At 40.8% G+C, this 23,561-nt stretch overlaps 2 protein-coding genes across 5 annotated transcripts in view; one reads left to right on the forward strand and one right to left on the reverse strand.

Moving 5' to 3' along the window:
- Positions 1 to 8,817: 8,817 nt before the first annotated feature.
- Positions 8,818 to 16,283, reverse strand: LOC106561458 (programmed cell death 1 ligand 1). Of its 3 annotated transcripts, none has more exons than XM_082978820.1 (7): positions 16,139 to 16,283; positions 13,848 to 13,907; positions 13,376 to 13,726; positions 12,893 to 13,171; positions 12,000 to 12,119; positions 11,314 to 11,414; positions 8,818 to 9,275 (listed from the first exon to the last, which is right to left on the reverse strand). In XM_082978820.1, exons 2-6 carry the CDS (start codon positions 13,900 to 13,902, stop codon positions 11,365 to 11,367), a joined length of 855 nt encoding a protein of 284 aa, XP_082834946.1. In that variant the 5' UTR covers positions 13,903 to 13,907; positions 16,139 to 16,283; the 3' UTR covers positions 8,818 to 9,275; positions 11,314 to 11,364. The 3 variants fall into 3 exon arrangements, with proteins under 3 accessions (XP_082834946.1, XP_082834947.1, XP_082834945.1); XM_082978821.1 differs by having other exon boundaries at positions 16,113 to 16,234; XM_082978819.1 differs by having other exon boundaries at positions 13,848 to 13,903; positions 16,139 to 16,206.
- A 4,910-nt stretch (positions 16,284 to 21,193) lies between these two features.
- plgrkt (plasminogen receptor, C-terminal lysine transmembrane protein) overlaps positions 21,194 to 23,561 on the forward strand; it is a 32,357-nt gene continuing 29,989 nt past the window's right edge. Inside the window, exons 1-2 of one of the 2 annotated variants that reach the window (XM_014124583.3) lie at positions 21,194 to 21,336; positions 21,752 to 21,836. In XM_014124583.3, coding sequence (XP_013980058.1) covers positions 21,756 to 21,836 — 81 coding nt within the window. In that variant the 5' untranslated portion in view covers positions 21,194 to 21,336; positions 21,752 to 21,755. 2 annotated transcript variants of the gene reach the window in all.

The raw sequence follows: 23,561 nt of genomic DNA on the forward strand, positions 1-23,561 counted from the left end.
TTCAGGAACTCAACTGACTGCCTGTTGAGGCTAGGGTGTTTCAGATTAGATTGGTTTACAGGAGTATTTATGGTTCTGCGCCCAGATATCTAACTGATTCATTTCCCCATATTAGGGATGCACACAATCACAGCTCCCAGATCAGGTGTTGCTAATGTGCGCTTATACAGGTTCAGGAGTAATGCTGGGAATGGTACTTTCTTGTATACTGGAGCATCAGAGTGGAATGAAATAAAAACGACGTCCGCGCTGGGCAGCTTTAAAAAAAATATATAGTAAAAAAAAAAAAAATGTTGGATGTCTGCTGTGCCCATATGCATGTACCCTATGATGTAACTGCATATGCATGTACCCTATGATGTAACTGCATATGCATGTACCCTATGATGTAACTGCATATGCATGTACCCTATGATGTAACTGCATATGCATGTACCCTATGATGTAACTGCATATGCATGTACCCTATGATGTAACTGCATATGCATGTACCCTATGATGTAACTGCATATGCATGTACCCTATGATGTAACTGCATATGCATGTACCCTGATGTAACTGCATATGCATGTACCCTATGATGTAACTGCATATGCATGTACCCTATGATGTAACTGCATATGCATGTACCCTATGATGTAACTGCATATGCATGTACCCTATGATGTAACTGCATATGCATGTACCCTATGATGTAACTGCATATGCATGTACCCTATGATGTAACTGCAATGATGAAATCGATTTTTCTCTTTGTTTTTATGTTTTATTATCATCTCGCTGTCAAACTGTGTTCAACCGTGCTTGATCTTGCCTAGACGTCTTGTCTCAAGAGGACCACAATGGAAATAAGTCCCAGACTTTGTGTGAAATCCTCGATGAATTTACTCATGTGCATGTATGACTTTTTCAAGTTGTGTGCTTGTTTTTTTTAAATGGTCGAATTAATAAGCTAAAACTAAACTTCACAGTGCTTTCAGAGTCCCGCACTTTGAGCTACAATGTAAATATTGGTGTAAATTCTTCACAGTTGTGTTCTGTGGGTGTCACCGAGTTCACTGATACCCCATTTCATTGATCAACAATCCATAGGTAAGGCTGTATAGTGGAATAAGTTTGCCCCCAATGCAATTCTGAAGTCTAATACACCCAGTGCGATTTTAAATATTTTGTCAAATAACATTTTCAAATGAACTATTGTCTTTTGTTTAATATATATATATTTGGAACAACGTTCTAAACTTGTTTAGGATTATCTAGTCCAAATGACACGATTGCACCATTTGTAGCCATTTGCATCACTTTTATTTTGAAGTCAACCGTAAATTCCACTATTGTGGCTAATCCTTATTGTGGCTACTTCACATAGGTTTCCCCGCCCGGTGTGAAGTTTGCGTGGAACGAGATGTTGACATCTGACTTCATTTTCTCGTGAACTTCAAATTTGAATGGCTCATTGCTGCTCTCTGATGGTAATATGTGGAGATTGCAAACACGGATGCCAAACCGGCTGCGAGCGTGCATACTTTATTTTGTCCCCCCACGACACTCAGGTTAAAATATCAAAACAAACTCTGAACCAATTACATTATTTTGGGGACAGGTCGAAAAGCATGAAACATTTATGGCAATTTAGCTAGCTAGCTTGCACTTGCTAGCTAATTTGTCTTGGGATATAAACATTGAGTTATTTTACCTGAAATGCACAAGGTCCTCTACTCCGCCAATTAATCCACACATAAAACGGTCAACCGAATCGTTTCTAGGTCATCTCTCCTCCTTCCAGGCTTTTTCTTATCTTGACTTTATATTGCGATTGGCAACTTTCATAAATTAGATGCATTATGCCACCGACCTCGTTCGTCTTTGAGTCACCCACATGGGTATAACCATTGAGATGGCACGTGGATACCTGCTTCTATAAACCAATGAGAAGATGGGAGAGGCAGGACTTGCACGCAAATTTTCTGAAAGATACCGGGATGTCACGTGTCCTACTTACTGTATATCAGTACACTGAAAAAACTTAAGCACCACAAAACGTCTATTTGATCAAGTAAGTAGAAAATAAGCCATACATTTTTGTTGTTGACCAAAATCGACACTCTCATTGACCTCCATGCAAAAAGTCCTTGCTTGGACGGCGAAACCAAAAAAAACACCCTGCTTTTGTTTTTAGTCACCACCTGTCATATGTAACCACACCAAACATAATATACTGCTCAAAAAAATAAAGGGAACACTTAAACAACACATCCTAGATCTGAATGAAATAAATAATCTTATTAAATACTTTTTTCTTTACGTAGTTGAATGTGCTGACAACAAAAATCACACAAAAATAATCAATGGAAATCCAATTTATCAACCCATGGAGGTCTGGATTTGGAGTCACACTCAAAATTAAAGTGGAAAACCACACTACAGGCTGATCCAACTTTGATGTAATGTCCTTAAAACAAGTCAAAATGAGGCTCAGTAGTGTGTGTGGCCTCCACGTGCCTGTATGACCTCCCTACAACGCCTGGGCATGCTCCTGATGAGGTGGCGGATGGTCTCCTGAGGGATCTCCTCCCAGACATGGACTAAAGCATCCACCAACTCCTGGACAGTCTGTGGTGCAACGTGGCGTTGGTGGATGGAGCGAGACATGATGTCCCAGATGTGCTCAATTGGATTCAGGTCTGGGGAACGGGCGGGCCAGTCCATAGCATCAATGCCTTCCTCTTGCAGGAACTGCTGACACACTCCAGCCACATGAGGTCTAGCATTGTCTTGCATTAGGAGGAACCCAGGGCCAACCGCACCAGCATATGGTCTCACAAGGGGTCTGAGGACCTCATCTCGGTACCTAATGGCAGTCAGGCTACCTCTGGTGAGCACATGGAGGGCTGTGCGGCCCCCCAAAGAAATGCCACCCCACACCATGACTGACCCACCGCCAAACCGGTCATGCTGGAGGATGTTGCAGGCAGCAGAATGTTCTCCACGGCGTCTCCAGACTCTGTCACGTGCTCAGTGTGAACCTGCTTTCATCTGTGAAGAGCACAGGGTGCTAGTGGCGAATTTGCCAATCTTGGTGTTCTCTGGCAAATGCCAAACGTCCTGCACGGTGTTGGGCTGTAAGCACAACCCCCACCTGTGGACGTCGGGCCCTCATACCACCCTCATGGAGTCTGTTTCTGACCGTTTGAGCAGACACATGCACATTTGTGGCCTGCTGGAGGTAATTTTGCAGGGCTCTGGCAGTGCTTCTCCTGCTCCTCCTTGCACAAAGGCGGAGGTAGCGGTCCTGCTGCTGGGTTGTTGCCCTCCTACGGCCTCCTCCACGTCTCCTGATGTATTGGCCTGTCTCCTGGTAGCGCCTCCATGCTCTGGACACTACACTGACAGACACAGCAAACCTTCTTGCTACAGCTCGCATTGATGTGCCATCCTGGATAAGCTGCACTACCTGAGCCACTTGTGTGGGTTGTAGACTCCGTCTCATGCTACCACTAGAGTGAAAGCACCGTCAGCAGTCAAAAGTAACCAAAACGTCAGCCAGGAAGCATAGGAACTGTGAAGTGGTCTGTGGTCCCCACCTGCAGAACCACTCCTTTATTGGGGGTGTCTTGCTAATTGCCTATAATTTCCACCTGTTGTCTATTCCATTTGCACAACAGCATGTGGAATTTATTGTCAATCAGTGTTGCTTCCTAAGTGGACAGTTTGATTTCACAGAAGTGTGATTGACTTGGAGTTACATTGTGTTGTTTAAGTGTTCCCTTTATTTTTTTGAGCAGTGTATATCACATTAAACGGAGTGCCTCGATTTATGTACAGAATAATACGAAATGCTCTGAGACCAGGTTGATAAAGAAAGTACCAAAGGACCTTGATATAGGGGAGGCGTATGCAAGCAGATGAGGGAATTTGGCTAGGATCGAAGAATTTATGTAGTAAAAGCTGCAAAAGACCTGCACAAAAAACGTAGCTCAGTTTCTGATATTTGACTGCACACGGTGTACAGTAAATATAAAGAGGATGGGCTGACGTGGTTTTGTGTTGATGAAGGGCAAATAGTGGGTATTCTGCCAGTCATGGTAAATATTTACTAGGGATGTAGTCTTGCCGTAGGGCGGAGGAGCGGCGCTCCCCAAAAAATGTCTAATTGAGAACATATGGAGCTGGTAAAAATATTTCTGGAAAATTACCTGAACAGTGTGCCCAACTAGGCAGGATATAGGCCTATGTTTTGATTGAAACAAAAACCGTCCTAAAAGAAAGGCTAATAGTTTGTTAGCACCATAAGCTGTAGCCCTTTCCTGAAGTCATATGACCAAATCGCCCTCTAGTGGCCTCATGGGTGGAATGTTATAATTTGTTTTCTTCAGAATTTCATAATTACAAAAAAATTCAATAATTAAATGCCGGACGCCCAGTGTTTCTATATCAAAAGGTTTTGTTATATTTCAGTCTTCTGTGATGTAGAGTGCATTCGGAAAGTATTCAGACTCCTTGACTTTTTCCATATTTTGTTATGTTACAGCCTTATTCTAAGATGTATTAAATCGTTTTTTCTCTCTCAATCTACACACAATACCCAATAATGACAAAGCAAAAAAACGTTTTTTGAAATTTTGCAAATGTATCAACAAAAAAACGTGCAAAATCACATTTACATAAGTAGTCAGACCCTTTACTCACTACTTTGTTGAAGCACCTTTGGCAGCGATTAAAGACTCAAGTCTTCTTGGGTATGACGCTACAAGCTTGGCACACCTGTATTTGGGGAGTTTCTCTCATTCTTCTCTGCAGATCCTCTCAAGCTCTGCCAGGTTGGATGGGGAGCATCGCTGCACAGCTATTTTCAGGTCTCTCCAGAGATGTTCAATCAGGTTCAATTCCAGGCTCTGGTTTGGCCACTCAAGGACATTCAGAAACTTGTCCCGAAGCCACTCCTGTGTTGTCTTGGCTGTGTGCTTAGAGTCGTTGTCTTGTTGGAAGATGAACCTTGGTTGTTCTTCTGGAAGGTTCTCCCATCTCCACGGAGGAACTCTGGAGCTCTGTCGGAGTGAGCACCATATTGGTGGTTCCAAACTTCTTCCATTTAAGAATGATGGAGGACACTGTGTTCTTGGGGACCTTCAATGCTGCAGAAATGTTTTGGTACCCTTTGCCAGGTTTGTGCCTCGACACAATCCTGTTTCGGCACTCTACAGACAATTCATTCGACCTCATGGCTTGGTTTTTGCTCTGACATGCACTGTCAACTGTGGGACCTTTATATAGACAGGTGTGTGCCTTTCCAAATCATGTCCAATCAATTGAATTTACCACAGCTGGACTCCAATCAAGTTGTAGAAACATCTCAAGGATGATCAATGGAAACAGGATGCACCTGAGCTCAATTTAAAGTCTCATTGTAAAGGGTCTGAGAAACCTTATGTAAATAAGGTATGTGTTTTTTATGTTTTTATATATTTTCCAAAAATTCTAAAAACCTGTTTTCCCCTTTGTCATTATTGGGTATTGTATGTAAATTGATGAGGAATTTGTTTTATTTCATCCATTTTAGAATAAGACTATAACATAACAAAATGTGGAAAAAGGGAAGGGGTCTGAATACTTTCAGAATACACAGTATATAAAGTGTAATATTGGGATGCAAACTCTAAATTCAATACGTTTTAACTCTATATCTGACATGGTAAATGTGTCTACTTTTTTTAAGCTCATAACCGTGTGTGAGATGTATACTTTTGTTTCAAAGTACATATGTTTAAGATTACCCATAAACACTCTGTGTGACCCTGATTTAGCCCACTGAAGTAAAATATCTAAATGCATATTCCCATGAAACTGACTGAGATCAAATGATTAGCATGCAGTTTGGACATTTCACCAGAAAAAATGTAAAGAAATATAATTCACGATTGACCGTGAGCTCCGGATTAAAAATATACATTTTTCTTCTGACAATACAGTTGAAGTCGGAAGTTTACATACACCTTGGCCAATTACATTTAAACTCAGTTTTTCACAATTCCTGACATTTAATCCAAGTAAGAATTCCCTGTTTTAGGTCAGTTAGGATCACCACTTTATTTTAAGAATGTGAAATGTCAGAATAATAGTTGAGAGTGATTTATTTCAGCTTTTATTTCTTTCATCACATTCAAAGTGGGTCAGAAGTTTACATACACTCAATTAGTATTTGGTAGCATTGCCTAAAAATTGTTTAACTTGGGTCAAATGTTTCGGGTAGCCTTCCACAAGCTTCCCACAATAAATTGGGTGAATTTTGGCCCATTCCTCCTGATAGAGCTGGTGTAACTGAGTCAGGTTTGTAGGCCTCCTTGCTCGCACACGCTTGTTCAGTTCTGCCCACAAATGTTCTATACTATAGGATCGAGGTCAGGGCTTTGTGATGGCCACTCCAATACCTTGACTTTGTTGTCCTTAAGCCATTTTGCCACATCTTTGGAAGTATGCTTGGGGTAATTGTCCATTTGGAAGACCCATTTGCGACCAAGCTTTGATTTCCTGACTGATGTCTTGAGATGTTGCTTCAATATATCCAAATAATTTTCTTCCTCATGATGCCATCTATTTTGTGAAGTGCACCAGTCCCTCCTGCAGCAAAGCACCCCCACAACATGATGCTGTCACCCCCATGCTTCACGGTTGGGATGGTGTTCTTCGGCTTGCAAGCATCCCCCTTTTTCCTCCAAACATAACGATGGTCATTATGGCCAAACTGTTCCATTTTTGTTTCATCAGACCAGAGGACATTTCTCCAAACAGTCTTTGTCCCCATGTGTAGTTGCAAACCATAGTCTGGCTTTTTTTGTGGCGGTTTTGGAGCAGTGGCTTCTTCCTTGCTGAGCGGCCTTTCAGGTTATGTCGATATAGGACTCGTTTTACTGTCGATATAGATACTGTTGTACCTGTTTCCTCCAGCATCTTCACAAGGTCCTTTGCTGTTGTTCTGAGATGGATTTTCACTTTTTGCACCAAAGTACGTTCATCTCTAGGAAACAGAACGCGTCTCCTTCCTGAGCGGTATGATGGCTGCATGGTCCCATGGTTTTTATACTTGAATACATTTGTTTGTACAGATGAACGTGGTACCTTCAGGCGTTTAGAAATTGCTCCCAAGGATGAACCAGACTTGTGGAGGTCTACAATTTATTTTCTGAGGTCCTGGCTGATTTCTTTTGATTTTCCCATGACGTCAAGCAAAGAGGCACTGAGTTTGAAGGTATGCCTTGAAATACATCCAATTGACTCAAATTATGTCAAATTAGCCTATCAGAAGCTTCTAAAGCCATGACATAATTTTCTGGAATTTTCCAAGCTGTTTAAAGGCACAGTCAACTTAGTGTATGTAAACTTCTGACCCACTGGAATTGTGATACGGTGAATTATAAGTGAAATAATCTGTCTGTAAACAAATTGTTGGAAAAATTACTTGTGTCATGCACAAAGCAGGTGTCCTAACTGACTTGCCAAAACTGTAGTTTATTAACAAGAAATTTGTGGAGTGGTTGAAAAACTAGTTTTAATGACTCCAACCTAAGTGTATGTAAACTTCCAACTTCAACTGTATGTGTGGGCATAGGAAAACATTGCAATTGGAGGATGCATTTTATGCATAGGCTTATTCTACAATGATGTTCAATAGGCTGCATCCATCAGTACAAATTTTGATTGAGAAATGACATCATAAAAAAAGTGTGCTCTACTTAGGCTCATTTGGCTATTTGACCCCTGTAGGTATCCCCAAAAATATATAGAAATGCAGTGAAATGCATTGAATAACACATAAATGGTAAAACCGACAGTCAAAAAATGTATCATAATGAATAAGGTTTTGAAATGTCTGTCCTATATCAAGAAAATATATGAAAGCTCAGGAAATATTTTCACTTTTTTGGACACATATTTAACCCCTTTTTTTGTTGGCACAAAACTACTTCCATAATTTAAAAAAAAAACGGTAACAGGTTACTTTCAGACGAGTCCTGTGATTTAGAGCAAAATGGAGAAAACCGTTGTGTTCATGAGAGAGTCTCCCCTTTCCATAGTGGGGTTTGTAGCCCAAACAGTTCGGACGCTACAGACGTGTACAAAACATAAAATAGATCATACATGTATTTTAGATTAGATCTGATGACTCATGTATCCATTTGTTACATTGCTGGCATATGGGCTTCCTGACTACCAAGCTCTTATGTGATGATGCTAGGCATTTATTCACAAACACCACATACATTACACAAATAACCCTTGATTTATTCTAGCCTCAGAAGCCCAGGCTTGACTCCCATTTTGAGCTGAGCATTGTAATAATGAGTAATGACCACTAATGGGTGCTCTACACAATGGAGGTCAGAGGCACTGGAAACCACCAGACTTTTCTGTAGGATAATCATACTTTGGTTGTTAGTTCAATGCAACAACAGAGCATGTTGGCCAGTAATTCACTCATTTGTTTGAAATGCAGAGGAAAAAGATCATTTTAATTGTGATCCTTATGATTATGCACAGAAGAAAAATGCCCTTCCAAACTAATGGCTTATGTTATTTAACACCATGGTAGAACAATATGTAAATTGGGGACAACAGAAGAAAGGCATTGATATCTGAGGTAAGACAACATCAATAAGGAAAAGATCCTCACAGGGTGGAGATGCTGGGAAATCATTGTCTGTTTCCTTGTGTAACAAAGCATACTGTCACAAATAGCAAACCGTTATCAAGGCACATCATGTGTCAGTTGTTTTACAATGTTATATTATGGTAATTAGAAAGAAGAGCAGAGTTGATGACTGAGTTTGTTTGATGACTGAATGTTTTATTTTGTGGGAAATATCAAGAGCATTTCCTTGCTTCGGCACAGCTGTCTTTAGACAGTTTGTTTTACAGGAACAAGTACATTGGACTGAAAATGAAACTGTGGTCAGCAAATGGTTAGACTCATAATGAGTATCAAACAGCATAAAATCCTTAAGGTACTGTAAATAACTGCATTAATATGAGCAATACTAAAACTGTGGCTGAAATCACCCATTTGCTTTCTGGAGTTTCATGGTGAGCATGGAGGTGAACTGTTTTTTCAATAACACCTCCCAACACGGGACATCTCTGTATAAACATGTAACATGTTATTATCTCTGTATTATACATAGTAAAGGTACAGCATATACAGCAAGTAAATGTGGTATAAGCAGTGGCGACCCGTCATTCAGGGCAGGAGGGGGCAGAGCCCCACCTGTTTTGAGCCCCACCTGTTAAGCAAAAATATATATTATTTTGGCATTAATTCATGTCACATAGAGTTAATAAAGCAGCCTACAAACATGGTCTGTTTCTTGAGTAAGACAGCTCCAAAATGCAAGTGTTTCAGCCTAGCTCAGTGCTTTCTGTGGTGGAGGGGCAGCCAGAGAAATATGCAGAGCGTAGTCATTGGTAATGTTCTCTAGTTGCGCCGTGATTGGCTCAGTGTTCTGTCACCCATGGGGACACTACATCACCACAGAATCTACAGGGAGTGCTAGGCAGTTCTAGCCCCCTTGGGTGCTGCCATAGGTATCGGTGCTCAACGGCCATTGGACATAAACATTATACAACAAGTCGGAAATCGCAAATTCAACAATGAGTGGTTGGGAAGGAATCAGTGGCTAACTGCAAGCGTTGCAAAGCAATCACTATTTTGCTTCCCCTGCCTACTATTCAGTGGACAGGGTGTATGGTCCAAGTCTGGGTTTAAGGGTTTAAAACATCTGTCTGAAATTGTGTCTTTTCCAAGCTTAAAAGGATAAACATTCACTCGCAACACCATGGGCCAAAAAAGGTTGAATACATTGGCCATGCTGTCAATCCAGCATGACTTCTGCTGCATTCAAAACAACTAGAAGCTCGAAACTGGGAAATCTCAAACTTCAGTGAGTTCAAGACAACTGGAAACTTAGAAAAAAAACATGCTGAGATTGGGAAAATACATTTTGAACGGTCATCCAACTCAGAATTCCAAGCCGGGAACTAGTTCCGACCTGAAGATCACTGACGTCATGATTCAACCTTGTTTTTTTTCAGCGTTCCCAGTTGTCTTGAAAGCACCTTTGATGACAACATTTTCCCACAAGAAGGAACCACCTTCCAGTTCAAGTGACCACAGCACAACAATGGTGAGTCCAAAAACATCTTGTATGCTGCTGCATAAATTAGCTCGTGTGCTTTTCTTCACGAGGAGGGGATACTATATAATGTTATTCGGTCTGTAAACATGTTGGCCAGTGACAGTCTCTTCCCATTCAAATATTTGTTTTCAACAAAAAGTTCATGTATTTCCAGTATATATTGCAAGGGTCGTTTTGTTTGCACTGTCTGTGTGTCGGTATATTGTCTATGATTGTATGTTCCTTCCTTTTTAGACCACATAGGCCAAATAAAATGGTAAGCTAACTGTATCTCTCTCACTATCTGAATCTATCTGAATTTCTGTTGGTGTCCATTTTTAAAGTGCTGAACTAATAGGCCTACCTCGTCGCAGCTTGTTTGCTTGCACTTTAGAATTAAGTGTTAATGATAAAGAACAAACATTATGAATTTATTGAACATAAATGTAATAATGTTTGTGTATGGTTCAAAATTCAAAACTCATGTTGGAGTTCGTTACTATTAAAGGACAATGAGGATCTTATCGACTTACACAAATCCACAAGGAGTGAGTAGACACCACATTTGTCACATTTGCAAGTCAGCCATATCAGGTATGTTTTTAAAAAGTCAGTAAATGGGGCTGAATGAACTGTTTCGCTGCCAGACGAGGCTCCACTGATAGCCAGGTGTAGCAGTGGTAAGGATTCACTCCATGGTGCTGTTGGGACAGCTTTATGTAGGCACCGTTTGTCACTGTTATAGTGCAATTCATGTATTGTTTAGTGTTGTGTATTGTTGTGTCTTTGCTGGCATGCATTAAAAAAAATTGTGGCATTTGCCCCACCAAGATTTACATGCTAAAATCGCCACTGGGTATAAGCACATTATCAGTGGTTTGTTGTTATCAAAACAATTGTGAAATGTGTTGTTAATATAAAAACGTAAAACATGTTCTTGAGGTATCAGTAAATGTAACATGATTAAACTTTATCTGACAGAGTCAATGTGAGTGTACGTGTGTACATGAGTCTTTTGTGTTCTCAGTCCTTTGCACACAGTTTACAGTCTCAGTCTAACTGAGGAGCTTCAGCACAGTCCTGACAAGCTCCTTCTCTATTACCTCCTGGAACAGGTCATCTGTGTGACCCTCTGACAGTTTATTACCAGGGCCAGTTGAAGCTGCTAGACACTAAAGGAGTCCAGGTCCGATCTCTGCTAATCCAGGAGGGTGTTAGTGCTTGGGGTGCTGGGATCCCTGGGCCTCCCTGTGAGCAGAAAGATAAAGCAGGCTATAGTTTACAATAGTTTATATTCCGTTCCACTCCATGTTGCAAGAGATATTTTGCTGTACCTACTACGGTTATTACTTACTAAGTAGTAACTGCATTTGTCACTGTCTAGTATTTACTGTCAAAGGCAGTTTGGGACTTTCCTCTTTCTAACTCATTTTAACACGCAGTCTTAAAATACTATGTAATACCGTAAAGATTTAACCAAAAGATTGATAGGGGACTATTCTAAATATAAGGAATGACTAGGCCTATATTGAGAAACCACCCACATGACTTTACAACATGTAAAATCCCCCTGACACAAAAACAGAAATCGTGTATGCGGGTGTGTTTTCACACGTAGCACTTCGGATAGGGTAAGAACGTGCATTGTCACAAGATCATGAGTCGAAAAACACCATCTCATTGATTATTCTGGTCTCAACAGCATCTCTACACCTTTAGAGTTTACAGGACATCATCTAGTCTCTATCTCAGCCACCAACAAAGTGGAAACTCTTTGTAGTAAACCTGAGACAGAAATGTGTGCAAATCAAGTAAGAACAGCAGAATAGTTACCTCTCCATCTGCGACAGCCAAAGATGGCAGCAGCAATGACCAAGGCCACTGTCAGTGATGTGCCCAACACAATAGAAAGGGTGTTACATTTACTATGAATTGCTGGTAGGTCTATTTCATCTGTGAAGAAAAAAGATTGAGAGGCTCACAATGTTATTTTGCATCTTCAAATATATATATAGCTGACGTAACAAATAATACATAACAAGAAGTTGCAAATGTTCTCAGTTAGAAGTTCAAAACACAAACAAGCATTTTGGAAATAACCCGATATTACACCAGATAGGCCGGTGCGAACAGAACTTCCCTAAATTTTAACCGACAGTGACCACCAGTAGTTCAGACGTGTCGGAAATGGATGAAATTTGGTTTTCATGGATAGATAGTGGAGATGAAGAGCATCCATCTCCATTAAAAGCCTTTTTCCTCCCACGTTGACGTAGAACTCCTACAAATGTGTTTTGTTGAATGGAAGGGTAAATACTACGCTTTGACACCATGATCATTGAGGAATGCACCCGTTTATAGCACCTTTTAAAATCAACAACATATCTACACTCAATGCAAAAAAATTGTGTAGGCCTCACCATAACCTCCTAGTTTCCGTTACCTTGTGCAGTCAGTACAACGTCACAGAGTCTCATTCCTAGGGTATCGGTGTCAAGCAAGATGTGTGAGGCCAGACATTGCAAGTGAAAATAAAAAACAGGGGATAACACATTTTGAAGGGTACCTACATAAGGACTTCATAACACATTTATAAGCAGTGCATAAGCAGCTTATTAATGTGTTATGAATAATATGAATGTATGAGTTATGAATGTGTTATGAAGTCTTTATTGAGGTACCCTTCAAATAAAGTGTTATCAAACATTATCAAATTCACTTCCTACCTGGGATGTCAAACCTGGCTGATGGACCCTTTGGAACTTCCCCTTTCTCCACCAAGGCACAGGTGTAGTTGTTTTTGTCAGAGGATTTCACTGTTATCTTGCTGGTGACTTGGAAAAGCTGGTCTGGAGTTCTAACAGTGGTGTCATTGGACTTAATGTTCCTGAGACTCCTGTCTTTCCAGGTCATAGTGGCCAGAGGATAACCCTCAGACTCACAGACCAGCTCTACCTCATCTCCCCTACGTCTCTTCATGCTTTTAACAATAGTTTTATAGGAGGCTAAAAGATAGATGAATGTAAAAACTTTACTATGTAACATGATAATATAAAGTGTAATTACAGCATTACTACAGTTTTACGAGCAACTAAAAGTGTTACCACAATTATTTTAAAGTTTATTTAAGTTTATTACTCAATACTGAGACTGGAAATTAGAATTAGCCTAGAGTAATGTTCTGTTACACTGACAGATTCATGACTGACCTTTAACAGTCAAAGTTGTCTGTTTGTAATCAGCTCCCGACATTTCCACGAGGCATTGGTAGGTCCCAGAGTCATTGATCCTCAGCATGGACACCTCTAGCTTGGCCCACCCATTGGTCATCTCTTCCGTCACCAATCGTACCCTGCCACGGTACTGGGGATTCTGGGAAGTGAGGTCTTCCTGTCTGTTCTCCAGCCTGTACACCTCCACAACTGGAGGAGGCCAGATGCGATGCCATATCACTGACAAGTTTGGGCCCTGGCCCCCAGGTTGGAACCTGCAACCCATGGTGACTACACCGTGGAACTCTGCCACGTGGAATGGACTGTCCACCTCCACTGTGAACAAGGCTGTGTGGAAAGAGAGAACGAGAGGTGGGGGGTTCTATGAACTAAACAAAACGTTTAAATGTGTCCCTGAGTCTCTATTGTATTGTACTGCATTGAGTACTTAAAAATATCAATAACATACCTGCAAGAGTGGGCCATAAGACTACTTGTAAAACCAAAAGAAAGGCCTGCTCCATTCTAACTAGAGAAGAAAGAAAACATTTGAAATGTTGCAACCACATCCTTTTGTAAGTGGAATTATGAGTCAGTCCATTTAAATAGAACACACTAAAACTACTGTACAGATGTAGGACCTTAATTGGAGCCAGTTTGTTACAGCAGGAAAATAATCCTGCAGCAACAGGAAATGTGAATTATCATGTGGATTGTAATGAATGGACATTTTTGTAGGGGTTGATACATTTTTCGTTAGGGCAAATAAAGTCTGACATTTCAAAGTGGAAATTAAACTTTAGAAGCCTTTTAAAAACTGAAATACACTACAAGTTTGCATTTCCTGCTGAGCAGGAAAATTCTCAGCAACAAGAGTGATCAAATGAAGATCCTACATCTTTATAAGGCTGGCCTGAGCTTGTTCTCTAGCGAGTCAGCAACTGGTGACCCAAAGGAAAAAGAATATGGGCCTACAGTGCATTCGGAAAGTATTCAGACCCATTGACTTTTCCACATTTTGTTACGTTACACCTTTATTCTAAAATTGATTAAATAGTTTTTTCCATCAATCTATACACAATATCCCATAATGACCAACATCCCCACAGCATGATGCTGCCAACACCATGCTTTACTGTAGGGATGGTGCCAGGTTCCTTCCAGACCTGACACATTGGTTTCATCAGACCAGAGAATCTTGTTTCTCATGGTCTGAGAGTCCTTTAGGTGCCTTTTGGCAAACTCCAAGTGGGCTGTCATGTGCCTTCCGTCTGGCCACTCTACCATAAAGGCCTGATTGGTGGAGTGCTGCAGAGATGGCTGTCTATCTGGAAGGTTCTCCCATCTCCACAGAGGAACTCTGGAGCTCTGTCAGAGTGACCATCGGGTTCTTAGTCACCTCCCTGACCAAGGCCCTTCTCCCCCGATTTGCTCAGTTCGTCAGGACAGCCAACTCTACGAAGAGTCTTGATGGTTCCAAACTTCTTCCATTTAAGGATGATGGAGGCCACTGTTCTTCAGGACCTTCAATGCTGCAGACATTTTTTTGGTACCGTTCCCCAGGTCTATACCTCGACACGATCCTGTCTCGGAGCTCTACGCACAATTCCTTCAACCTCATGGCTTGAGTTTTTGCTTACATGCGCTGTCAACTTTGGGAACTTATATAGACTGGTGTGTGCCTTTCCAAATCATATCCAATCAATTTAATTTTCCACAGGTGGACTCCAATCAAGTTGTAGAAACATCTCAAGGATGATTCATGGAAACAGGAAGCACCTGAGCTCTATTCCGAGTCTCATAGTAAATGATCTGGATACTGAATATAAATAAGGTATTTCTGTTTTTATTTTTAACATTTCGAAAAACCTGTTTTCACTTTGTCAATATGGGGTATTGTGTGTAGATTGATGAGGAAAATATGTATTTAATGGATTTTAGAATAAGGCTATAACGTAACAGTTTCTGAATGCACTGTATTTATTAATCTCTTGTTATGTTGCAAACATTTCATGCACATTCATCATTCGAACTTTACAGACAACCTCATGATTAGACCATACTGGTATGAGTCAGCACGCACACACACACACACACACACACACACACACACACACACACACACACACACACACACACACACACACACACACACACACAGTCAAGAATAGTGGATGTAAACAAATGCAACACATCAGGCTCAGTACAGCTTAGTGAATTGCATACATTCAACTTTTAAATCAATACAATAAACCCACGTTCAAATATCTGTTGGGGTGTGCTGACATTCTAATTGTTATTTGTCCAATGATTTATTCTGCCTTTTGCTTGAACATATAATAAAACAATTGATCCAAAAAATATAAATAATCTAGATAAGAGATATAGTCCATTTGAGGACTCTATCACAGCACAATAATATACCATGGAAAATATATATGTCGAAAAACATGAAAAAGATCTGTGCAGAACAGAGGGGATATTGAAACATAACAATAGCATTTCTGTATTTAACCTGAGATTAGTGGATTTGGGAACGCCTTTGAGTAAAAGTCAACAAAAAATATAATGGATTAAAAAAAAAGATACTAGACCATTATTACCCTACTTGCATACACTTAAAGATAACTTTAGAAGCATCTCATGAGACTGCATAATCTATCACAATGTTTTAAAATAAAAGCAATTAAGCCAAATATATTGGCATATAAACTAAATGAAGCTCAGCACTCACTAAATGCAGTACATGCAGTCTTCTACCTTAATAGAAGTATTCCTTGTTCCTTCAGAGGCTCTTTCATAATCATATCACAGCTGTAACATATATTGTTTTGTAGCGCAGTATTTATATTCCTATCTGCTTCCCGTACTGTAATTCTCCTCCCCCCCAAACCATGCAGTTTCCTGATAATGACTGTGCATGTGAAATGCCTTCACTTTGGCTGGACACAAAGTTGGCGAGTAGCCTAGTAGTAACTCTGATCAAATACCTTATTTCCTTTACAAGGAAGAATTCTGAATTTACAGTGAAGGGGCAAGCCCAGCAGTCTACTATGAATAACCTGAACAGGCAGTGAGCCAAAAGGACCTATTACAAAGGAACACCCTGCCTAGACAATTTAGTTGTTTATTGCCAAAGTTATTAATTAACCTAAACTACAATAACCGTACCGATCCTCCCTTTACAAATAAATCCTAATTGTATGAGACTGGAGATACATTTTCCTTTATATAAAACAGTAACGTCTCAACTCACTGGTCACCATAGCAGCACCCACCAGTAGCACGCGCTCCAGCAGGTATATCTCACTGGTCACCCCCAAAGCCAATTCCTCCTTTGGCCGCCTTTCCTTACAGTTCTCTGCTGCCAATGACTGGAACGAACTGCAAAAATCACTGAAGCTGGATACCCATATCTTCCTCACTAGCTTGAAGCACCAGCTGTCAGAGCAGCTCACAGATCACTGCACATAGCCCATCTGTAAACAGCCCATACAACTACCTCATCCCCATACTGTATTTATTTATTTATTTATCTTGCTCCTTTGCACCCTAGTATCTCTACTTGCACATTCATCTTCTGCACATCTACCATTCCAGTGTCTAATTGCTATATTGTAATTACTTTGCCACCATGGCCTATTTATTGCCTTACCTCCCTTATCTTACCTCATTTGCACTCACTGTATATAGACTTTATTTTTCTACTGTATTATTGACTGTATGTTTGTTTATTCCATGTGTAACTCTGTATTGTTGTATGTGTCGAACTGCTGTGCTTTATCTTGGCCAGGTCGCAGTTGTAAATGAGAACACGTTCTCAACTAGCCTACCTGGTTAAATAAAGGTGAAAAAAAAAAAAAATGTCATCATGAATACAATATAATAGAATCTTCACTAGTGGGCACCATTTCCTCAACCAAAGCTGTATATAGATTTTTTACACTATCCCTATCAACCTTCCTTTATAGGAGGAGGGCCCCATTCTTATTTTAACTCAGGTGGGCCGTATCAAGCTATCTGCTTTAGTTTTTAGATGATCGATCTCTGTCAAGGGAGGAGCTGTTATTTATATATTGTGTATGTTTATTTGAAAACATTTCTGTTTGTTGGCATTGTCAATTCTTGCACACTTTTTCAAAGTACTGTATGTGGCTGGACAGGCAAACGCTGCTGAGTGTTAACCTGTAAACCAATCAAAACTTGTTTACTATCCCCGGTACTATCAAAGACAGTACAGTAAGAAGATAGACAGAAAACTCATTGACAGAAAAACGTTTAATAGTTGCATCTCGTTGTGTTGTTGTCCTCCGATGGCTAGCTAGCCAGCTAGCTAAAATTGTCCCTTTCCTAAATTAGTCATGTATTGGACACGTAGTGTAAATCTAATACAGTCATCAAGGCGTGACCCACTAATTTCATTCATACTGCCAAATATGAAATTACACATTATCCCTATCAATAGTAGGATGAATGCAGTGCAGCCTGCCCCAGACTCTCAGGATGTTCATTTTCTAGCTCACAAGTTACATTGATGATTTATTTGATACATTTTTGTCTCTCACTATCTATTCATCTCTCCTGTGTCCTGTTCCCAGAGATCAACCAAGTGCTACTCGCCAAGCGAGGAGAACCATCCTACTGCAGTTTGAACTAGCCCTGCCATCACTATTTAGGCATTAGGACCACATATGCATTTGCCTGTTGTCTTTTCTTTGTGGATTTTGTCTTACACAGTCTAGTGCATTTTAGAGTTGAAAAACACCCACTACAGATAAACATGCTTGTTTGAGCATCTCAAAGACTAAATTCTATGTAGAATCAGTTTAACAGATAACAAAACAGATAATTTTACTATTGTAACATGCAGTGGGGAGAATTCTTTTCGCCCTGTCAGGAGCCCAGAGTTCTCATCTCTGGATCACACAAGCTTTAGATTGCATTATGCTAAGGCCCTTGTCTCTCTCTACATCAGTCAGCTACATTGGTGACCAGGGTGGGATCCTTTCGATATGCCTATGGGACCTGGGCACACATAGAGAGAAGGGGGAATACTGAAGCATGCGTTGATGACAGTTCTACAGTCTCCATCAGAGGCCCAGGCTTTTGGCATAAATGGTAAAGCTCTCATTTCTCGACGGCAATATTGTAGGGCGGCAGGTAGCCTAGTGGTTAGAGTGTGGGGCCAGTAACCCGAAAGGTTGCTAGATCAAATCCCCAAGGTAAGAAATCTGTTGTTCTGCCCCTGAACAAGGCAGTTAACCCACTGTTCCTAGGCTGTCATTGTAAATAAGAATTTGTTCTTAACTGACTTGCTTTTTAATTATTTTTTTTAATATCGGCCGATTAATAGGCAGCGGCTGTTTTGGTCCTTCAATAATCGGTATCGGCCTTTTGGGTCCTCCAATAATCGGCATAGGTGTTGAAAAATCATAATCGGTCGACCTCTAACTTGAACCCAATCGAACATCTCTGGAGAGACCTGAAAATAGCTATGCAGCGTTGCTCCCCATCCAACCTGACAGAGCTTGAGAGGATCTGCTTTGAAGAATGGTAGAAACTCCCAAATACAGGTGTACCAAGCTTGTAGCGTAATACCCAAGAAGACTCGAGGCTGTAATCGCTGCCAAAGGTGCTTCAGCAAAGTATTGAATAAAGGGTCTGAATACTTATGAAAATGTGATTTGTTTTTTATTTGTAATAAATTTGCAAAACTGTCTTAACCTGTTTTTGCTTTGTCATTGTGGAGTATCAATTTTAAATTTTAAGAATAAGGCTGTAATGTAACAAAATGTGGAAAAAGTAAAGGGGTCTGAATACATTCCGAATGCACTGTACCTTGATTGCTAGTAACACAATATTTAGATACTTAAAATACTGCCTGAGACACCTTTTGCTATTTGACTCCTTACTCAAATGTATATGTGTGACATTTACATTATAGAACGGGTTGTTTGGATCCTGGATGCTGATTGGATGAGCATTGTTCCAAGCCTTGCTTTAACATACAAACCTATTCCTGCTAACAGTTCCATCTAAAAATTAACACTGCACCTCCATAAGAATATCATGTTCATGTTGCTGTCTGAATCTTCTCTTATATTTATCTCAACTCGCACATTATTTCTCCTTGCTTCTAGCCTAGCATTTTGTTCGGTACAGCAGGGGTTAATATAGACCTCGCTGTCTCCCTCTTCTGACCTCAAACAATGTTTCAATTTCAATCTCTGTAATACCATAGATATGGTGAACAGTGCCCAGACGTGACAACTTTTTTCGCATCAACGCCATTATCATGGACATATCCAAGTAAATGCCAACAGAAAAAAAGTTAAAACAAACGAAAATGCAGCTAGTGTACTGTCATTCCAGGTTCAATGTTTGACGTGACAGTTAGCTGAAGTTGGTTAACTAGCTAGCAAGTGACACAAACAAGTGACGAACAGTTATTTTGAATAACAAGCACAGAACAATGAGCCAGACATTTCACCGGATGCATAAATGTGAAGCATTTGGTTGGCGTTTCCACTCACTACCATATATGGTGATGAGAGGAAGCCCAGTGGCCGGCAGTGGGAGAATATGGAGAAAGATGGATTTTGGCCGACATTCTGCAATTTTACTAACGACGAAACATTTTATGGTTTTGGAAACAGAAAACTGTTTGGAGATAATCTGTAACAGAGTGGACTGCGTTTTGTAGACTTTACCCTTTGCCAAAGTTTCAAAAAATTGCGTTGTTTAGGAGTGCAAGGGCGAATTGAATTATTGCACACGCGCACTTCACAGAGTAGGCGAACCCTAGTGGAGATATGCAAATTAAGGCTAGAACCCGCCAATAGGATCTCGCTAGGCTACCTGCCGCCCCATATTGGGCAGCTGCTATTTGAGAACTCATCTGGTTTAGGAATCAAACTCTGGTTATTTTATTGCAAGGCACATTGTACAATTCTACAACTGTTTTTAGAGAAGTTTGTATTGCAAGGTATACTTTATGTTCTGGGCTCCCGAGTGGCGCAGCAGTCTAAGGCGCTGCATCTCAGTGCTAGAGGCTTCAATACAGACCCCGGTTCGATTCCAGGCTGTATCACAACCGGCCGTGATTGGGAGTCCCATGGGATTGAGTACAATTAGCCCAGCGTCATCTGGGTTAGGGTTTGGCCGGAGTAGGCTGTCATTGTAAATAAGAATTTGTTCCGAACTGACTTGCCAGGTTAAAAATGTGTACAGTAAACTATGCCATATGTATTGGCGCATATGCAGCTGTCGTTTTTAAACCTCCATTCTAGCCTACATGACACACACACGCTATCTACATGTTTTTTTTTGTGTGTTTCTATGCAAAGTATATCATTCAATGTTTCTTTAAGCCTGCAGCTAGTGACTTGAAATAAGACAAACCATGATTAAAAATGTGAATTCACTGACAGAGAGAGAGCTAGCTAATGAAATACAAAATTGACATTTACAATAGCTGGCTAGGCTAGTCAAACTACCTTTCAATACATTGTCTAAATGGAGTTACCTCTTCATACGATCAAAGCAATTCGTATTGCATGATGAATATTTTAAGTGCACTCGAAAACAGATACAGTGGCAAGAAAAAGTATGTCAACCCTTTGGAATTACCTGGATTTCTGCATAAATTTGTCATAAAATTTTATCTGATCTTCATCAATAACAATTATATTTTATGCAAAAGCGATGGACCATGTTGCCTTCTCCTCTCTCTCCGCGTTCGGGCTTTTGCCTGGTTCAATTCCGGACAGCATAAAATAAATCCCTCAATGTCAAAACTCTGACCAATGAGTGAGACGCCTGTGTGTTGTGGACAGCGCATGCTTGCGTGAACATGCCCATAGAACTTGGGAAGAGGAAACTTTGGCGGAGCGGCACACATTAATCATAACTAACTAGATAAATAAATACATTCATAGAATAGCGACATAAAATAAAAGGTATGTTTTTCGCTGCCATGGCGAATCGACGTGGCTTTTCAATACAGCGTGCAATAATTTCAAATGTGGAAATGTTTGCCTTAACGCGCCAACTACTACTAGTAGCTAGCTGACTTAGCTAGCGAATAATGATTCAATGGACCACTAGCTAGCCACTTACTGTTAGCAGGCGTCGAGTGTCACACGTTTAATAACAGTTTTAGCTAGCTATAAATTGAACAAACGTATTTTTGCACTCATAGAATGTCATTCATTGAGCTACATATTGTTTAGCTAGCAGCAGTTGCTACCATAGAAATCCTCATTGTTTTGTTGGCGGCCCAGCTACCTACATTAGTATGCACATCTTACTTACCAGGGCCCTGACCCTTGCTTTATCTCATAACATGTGGCTTCATTTTATTATCTAAACCAGCACCATGGGTTTTATGCTGTCTAAATCTATGGACCAGAACTTCAAGAAGCAGCAGGAGTTCATGCTGCACAACGCACGACTCCAGGTGAGATGCTTATACATAGCCTACCAAAGATTCCAATGAATTTCCCTATGTGACAGGGTGGGATAATAAACCTGTACAAATTATACAGAGGAGTCTGAATCATCTCTACTGACATGCCGGTTATACGTACCAATAAAAATGTTAACATTATAAAATAATTATGGCGATTATTCGGAGAATATTTACATTATCTAAGATGTTAAGTCTCCCAATGTATTTTTCTACATCTAGGAGGCAGTTCCGCACATAGCAGTATATACAGCCAAAAAATATAGCCTATAATGCCACACTTGTGTTGTAAATAAGATTTTGTTCTTAACTGACTTGCCTAGGTAAATAAAGGTTAAATATATATACAGTATATCACAAACGGGAGTACACCCCTCACATTTTTGTAAATATGAGTATATATTTTCATGTGACAACACTGAAGAAATGACACTTTGCTACAATGTAAAGTAGTGAGTGTACAGCTTGTATAACAGTGTAAATTTGCTGTCCCCTCAAAATAACACAACACACAGCCATTAATGTCTAAACCACTGGTGACAAAAGTGAGTACACCCCCTAAGTGAAAATGTCCAAATTGGGCCCAATTAGCCATTTTCCCTCCCCAGTGTCATGTGACTCATTAGTGTTACAAGGTCTCAGGTGTGAATGGGGAGCAGGTGTGTTAAATTTGGTGTCATCGCTCTCACACTCCCTCATACTGACTGGACACTGGAAGTTCAGCATGGCACCTCTTGGCAAAGAACTCTCTGAGGATCTGGAAAAAAAAGAATTGTTGCTCTACATAAAGATGGCCTGGGCTATAAGAAGATTGCCAGGACCCTGAAACTGACCTGCAGCACGGTGGCCAAGACCATACAGCGGTTTAACAGGACAGGTTCCACTCAGAACAGGCCTCACCATGGTTGACCAAAGAAGTTGAGTGCACGCGTCATATCCAGAGGTTGTCTTTGGGAAATAGACGTATGAGTGCTGCCAGCATTGCTGCAGAGGTTGAAGGGGTGGGGGGTCAGCCTGTCAGTGCTCAGACCATACGCTGCACACTGCATCAAATTGGTCTGCATGGCTGTCGTCCCAGAAGGAACCCTCTTCTAAAGATGATGCACAAGAAAGCCCGCAAACAGTTTGCTGAAGACAAGCAGACTAAGGACATGGATTACTGGAACCATGTCCTGTGGTCTGATGAGACCAAGATAAACTTATTTGGTTCAGATGGTGTCAAGTGTGTGTGTGTGGCGGCAACCAGGTGAGATGTACAAAGACAAGTGTCTTGCCTACAGTCAAGCATGGTGGTGGGAGTGTCATGGTCTGGGGCTGCATGAGTACTGCCGGCACTGGGGAGCTACAGTTCATTGAGGGAACCATGAATGCCAACATGTACTGTGACATACTGAAGCAGAGCATGATCCCCTCCCTTCGGAGACTGGGCCGCAGGGCAGTATTCCAACATGATAACGACCCCAAACACACCTCCAAGACGACCACTGCCTTGCTAAAGAAGCTGAGGGTAAAGGTGATGGACTGGCCAAGCATGTCTCCAGACCTAAACCCTATTGAGCATCTGTGGGGCATCCTCAAACGGAAGGTGGAGGAGTGCAAGGTCTCTAACATCCACCAGCTCCGTGATGTTGTCATGGAGGAGTGGAAGAGGACTCCAGTGGCAACCTGTGAAGCTCTGGTGAACTACATGCCCAAGAGGGTTAAGGCAGTGCTGGA

The sequence above is a fragment of the Salmo salar genome, chromosome 01, assembly GCF_965601325.2.
Source record: "Salmo salar chromosome 01, fSalSal1, whole genome shotgun sequence".
Lineage (NCBI taxonomy): Eukaryota > Metazoa > Chordata > Actinopteri > Salmoniformes > Salmonidae > Salmo > Salmo salar.

Coding starts and splice junctions, on each gene's coding strand:
- LOC106561458 (XM_082978819.1), bottom strand. CDS start 16,185: ATGATTATGAAAGAGCCTCTGAAGGAACAAGGAATACTTCTATTAAG. Junction 13,727..13,847: donor CTTATGGCCCACTCTTGCAG/GTATGTTATTGA, acceptor CTTTCCACACAG/CCTTGTTCACAGTGGAGGTG. Junction 11,415..11,999: donor TGGCTGTCGCAGATGGAGAG/GTAACTATTCTG, acceptor TTCTGCTCACAG/GGAGGCCCAGGGATCCCAGC.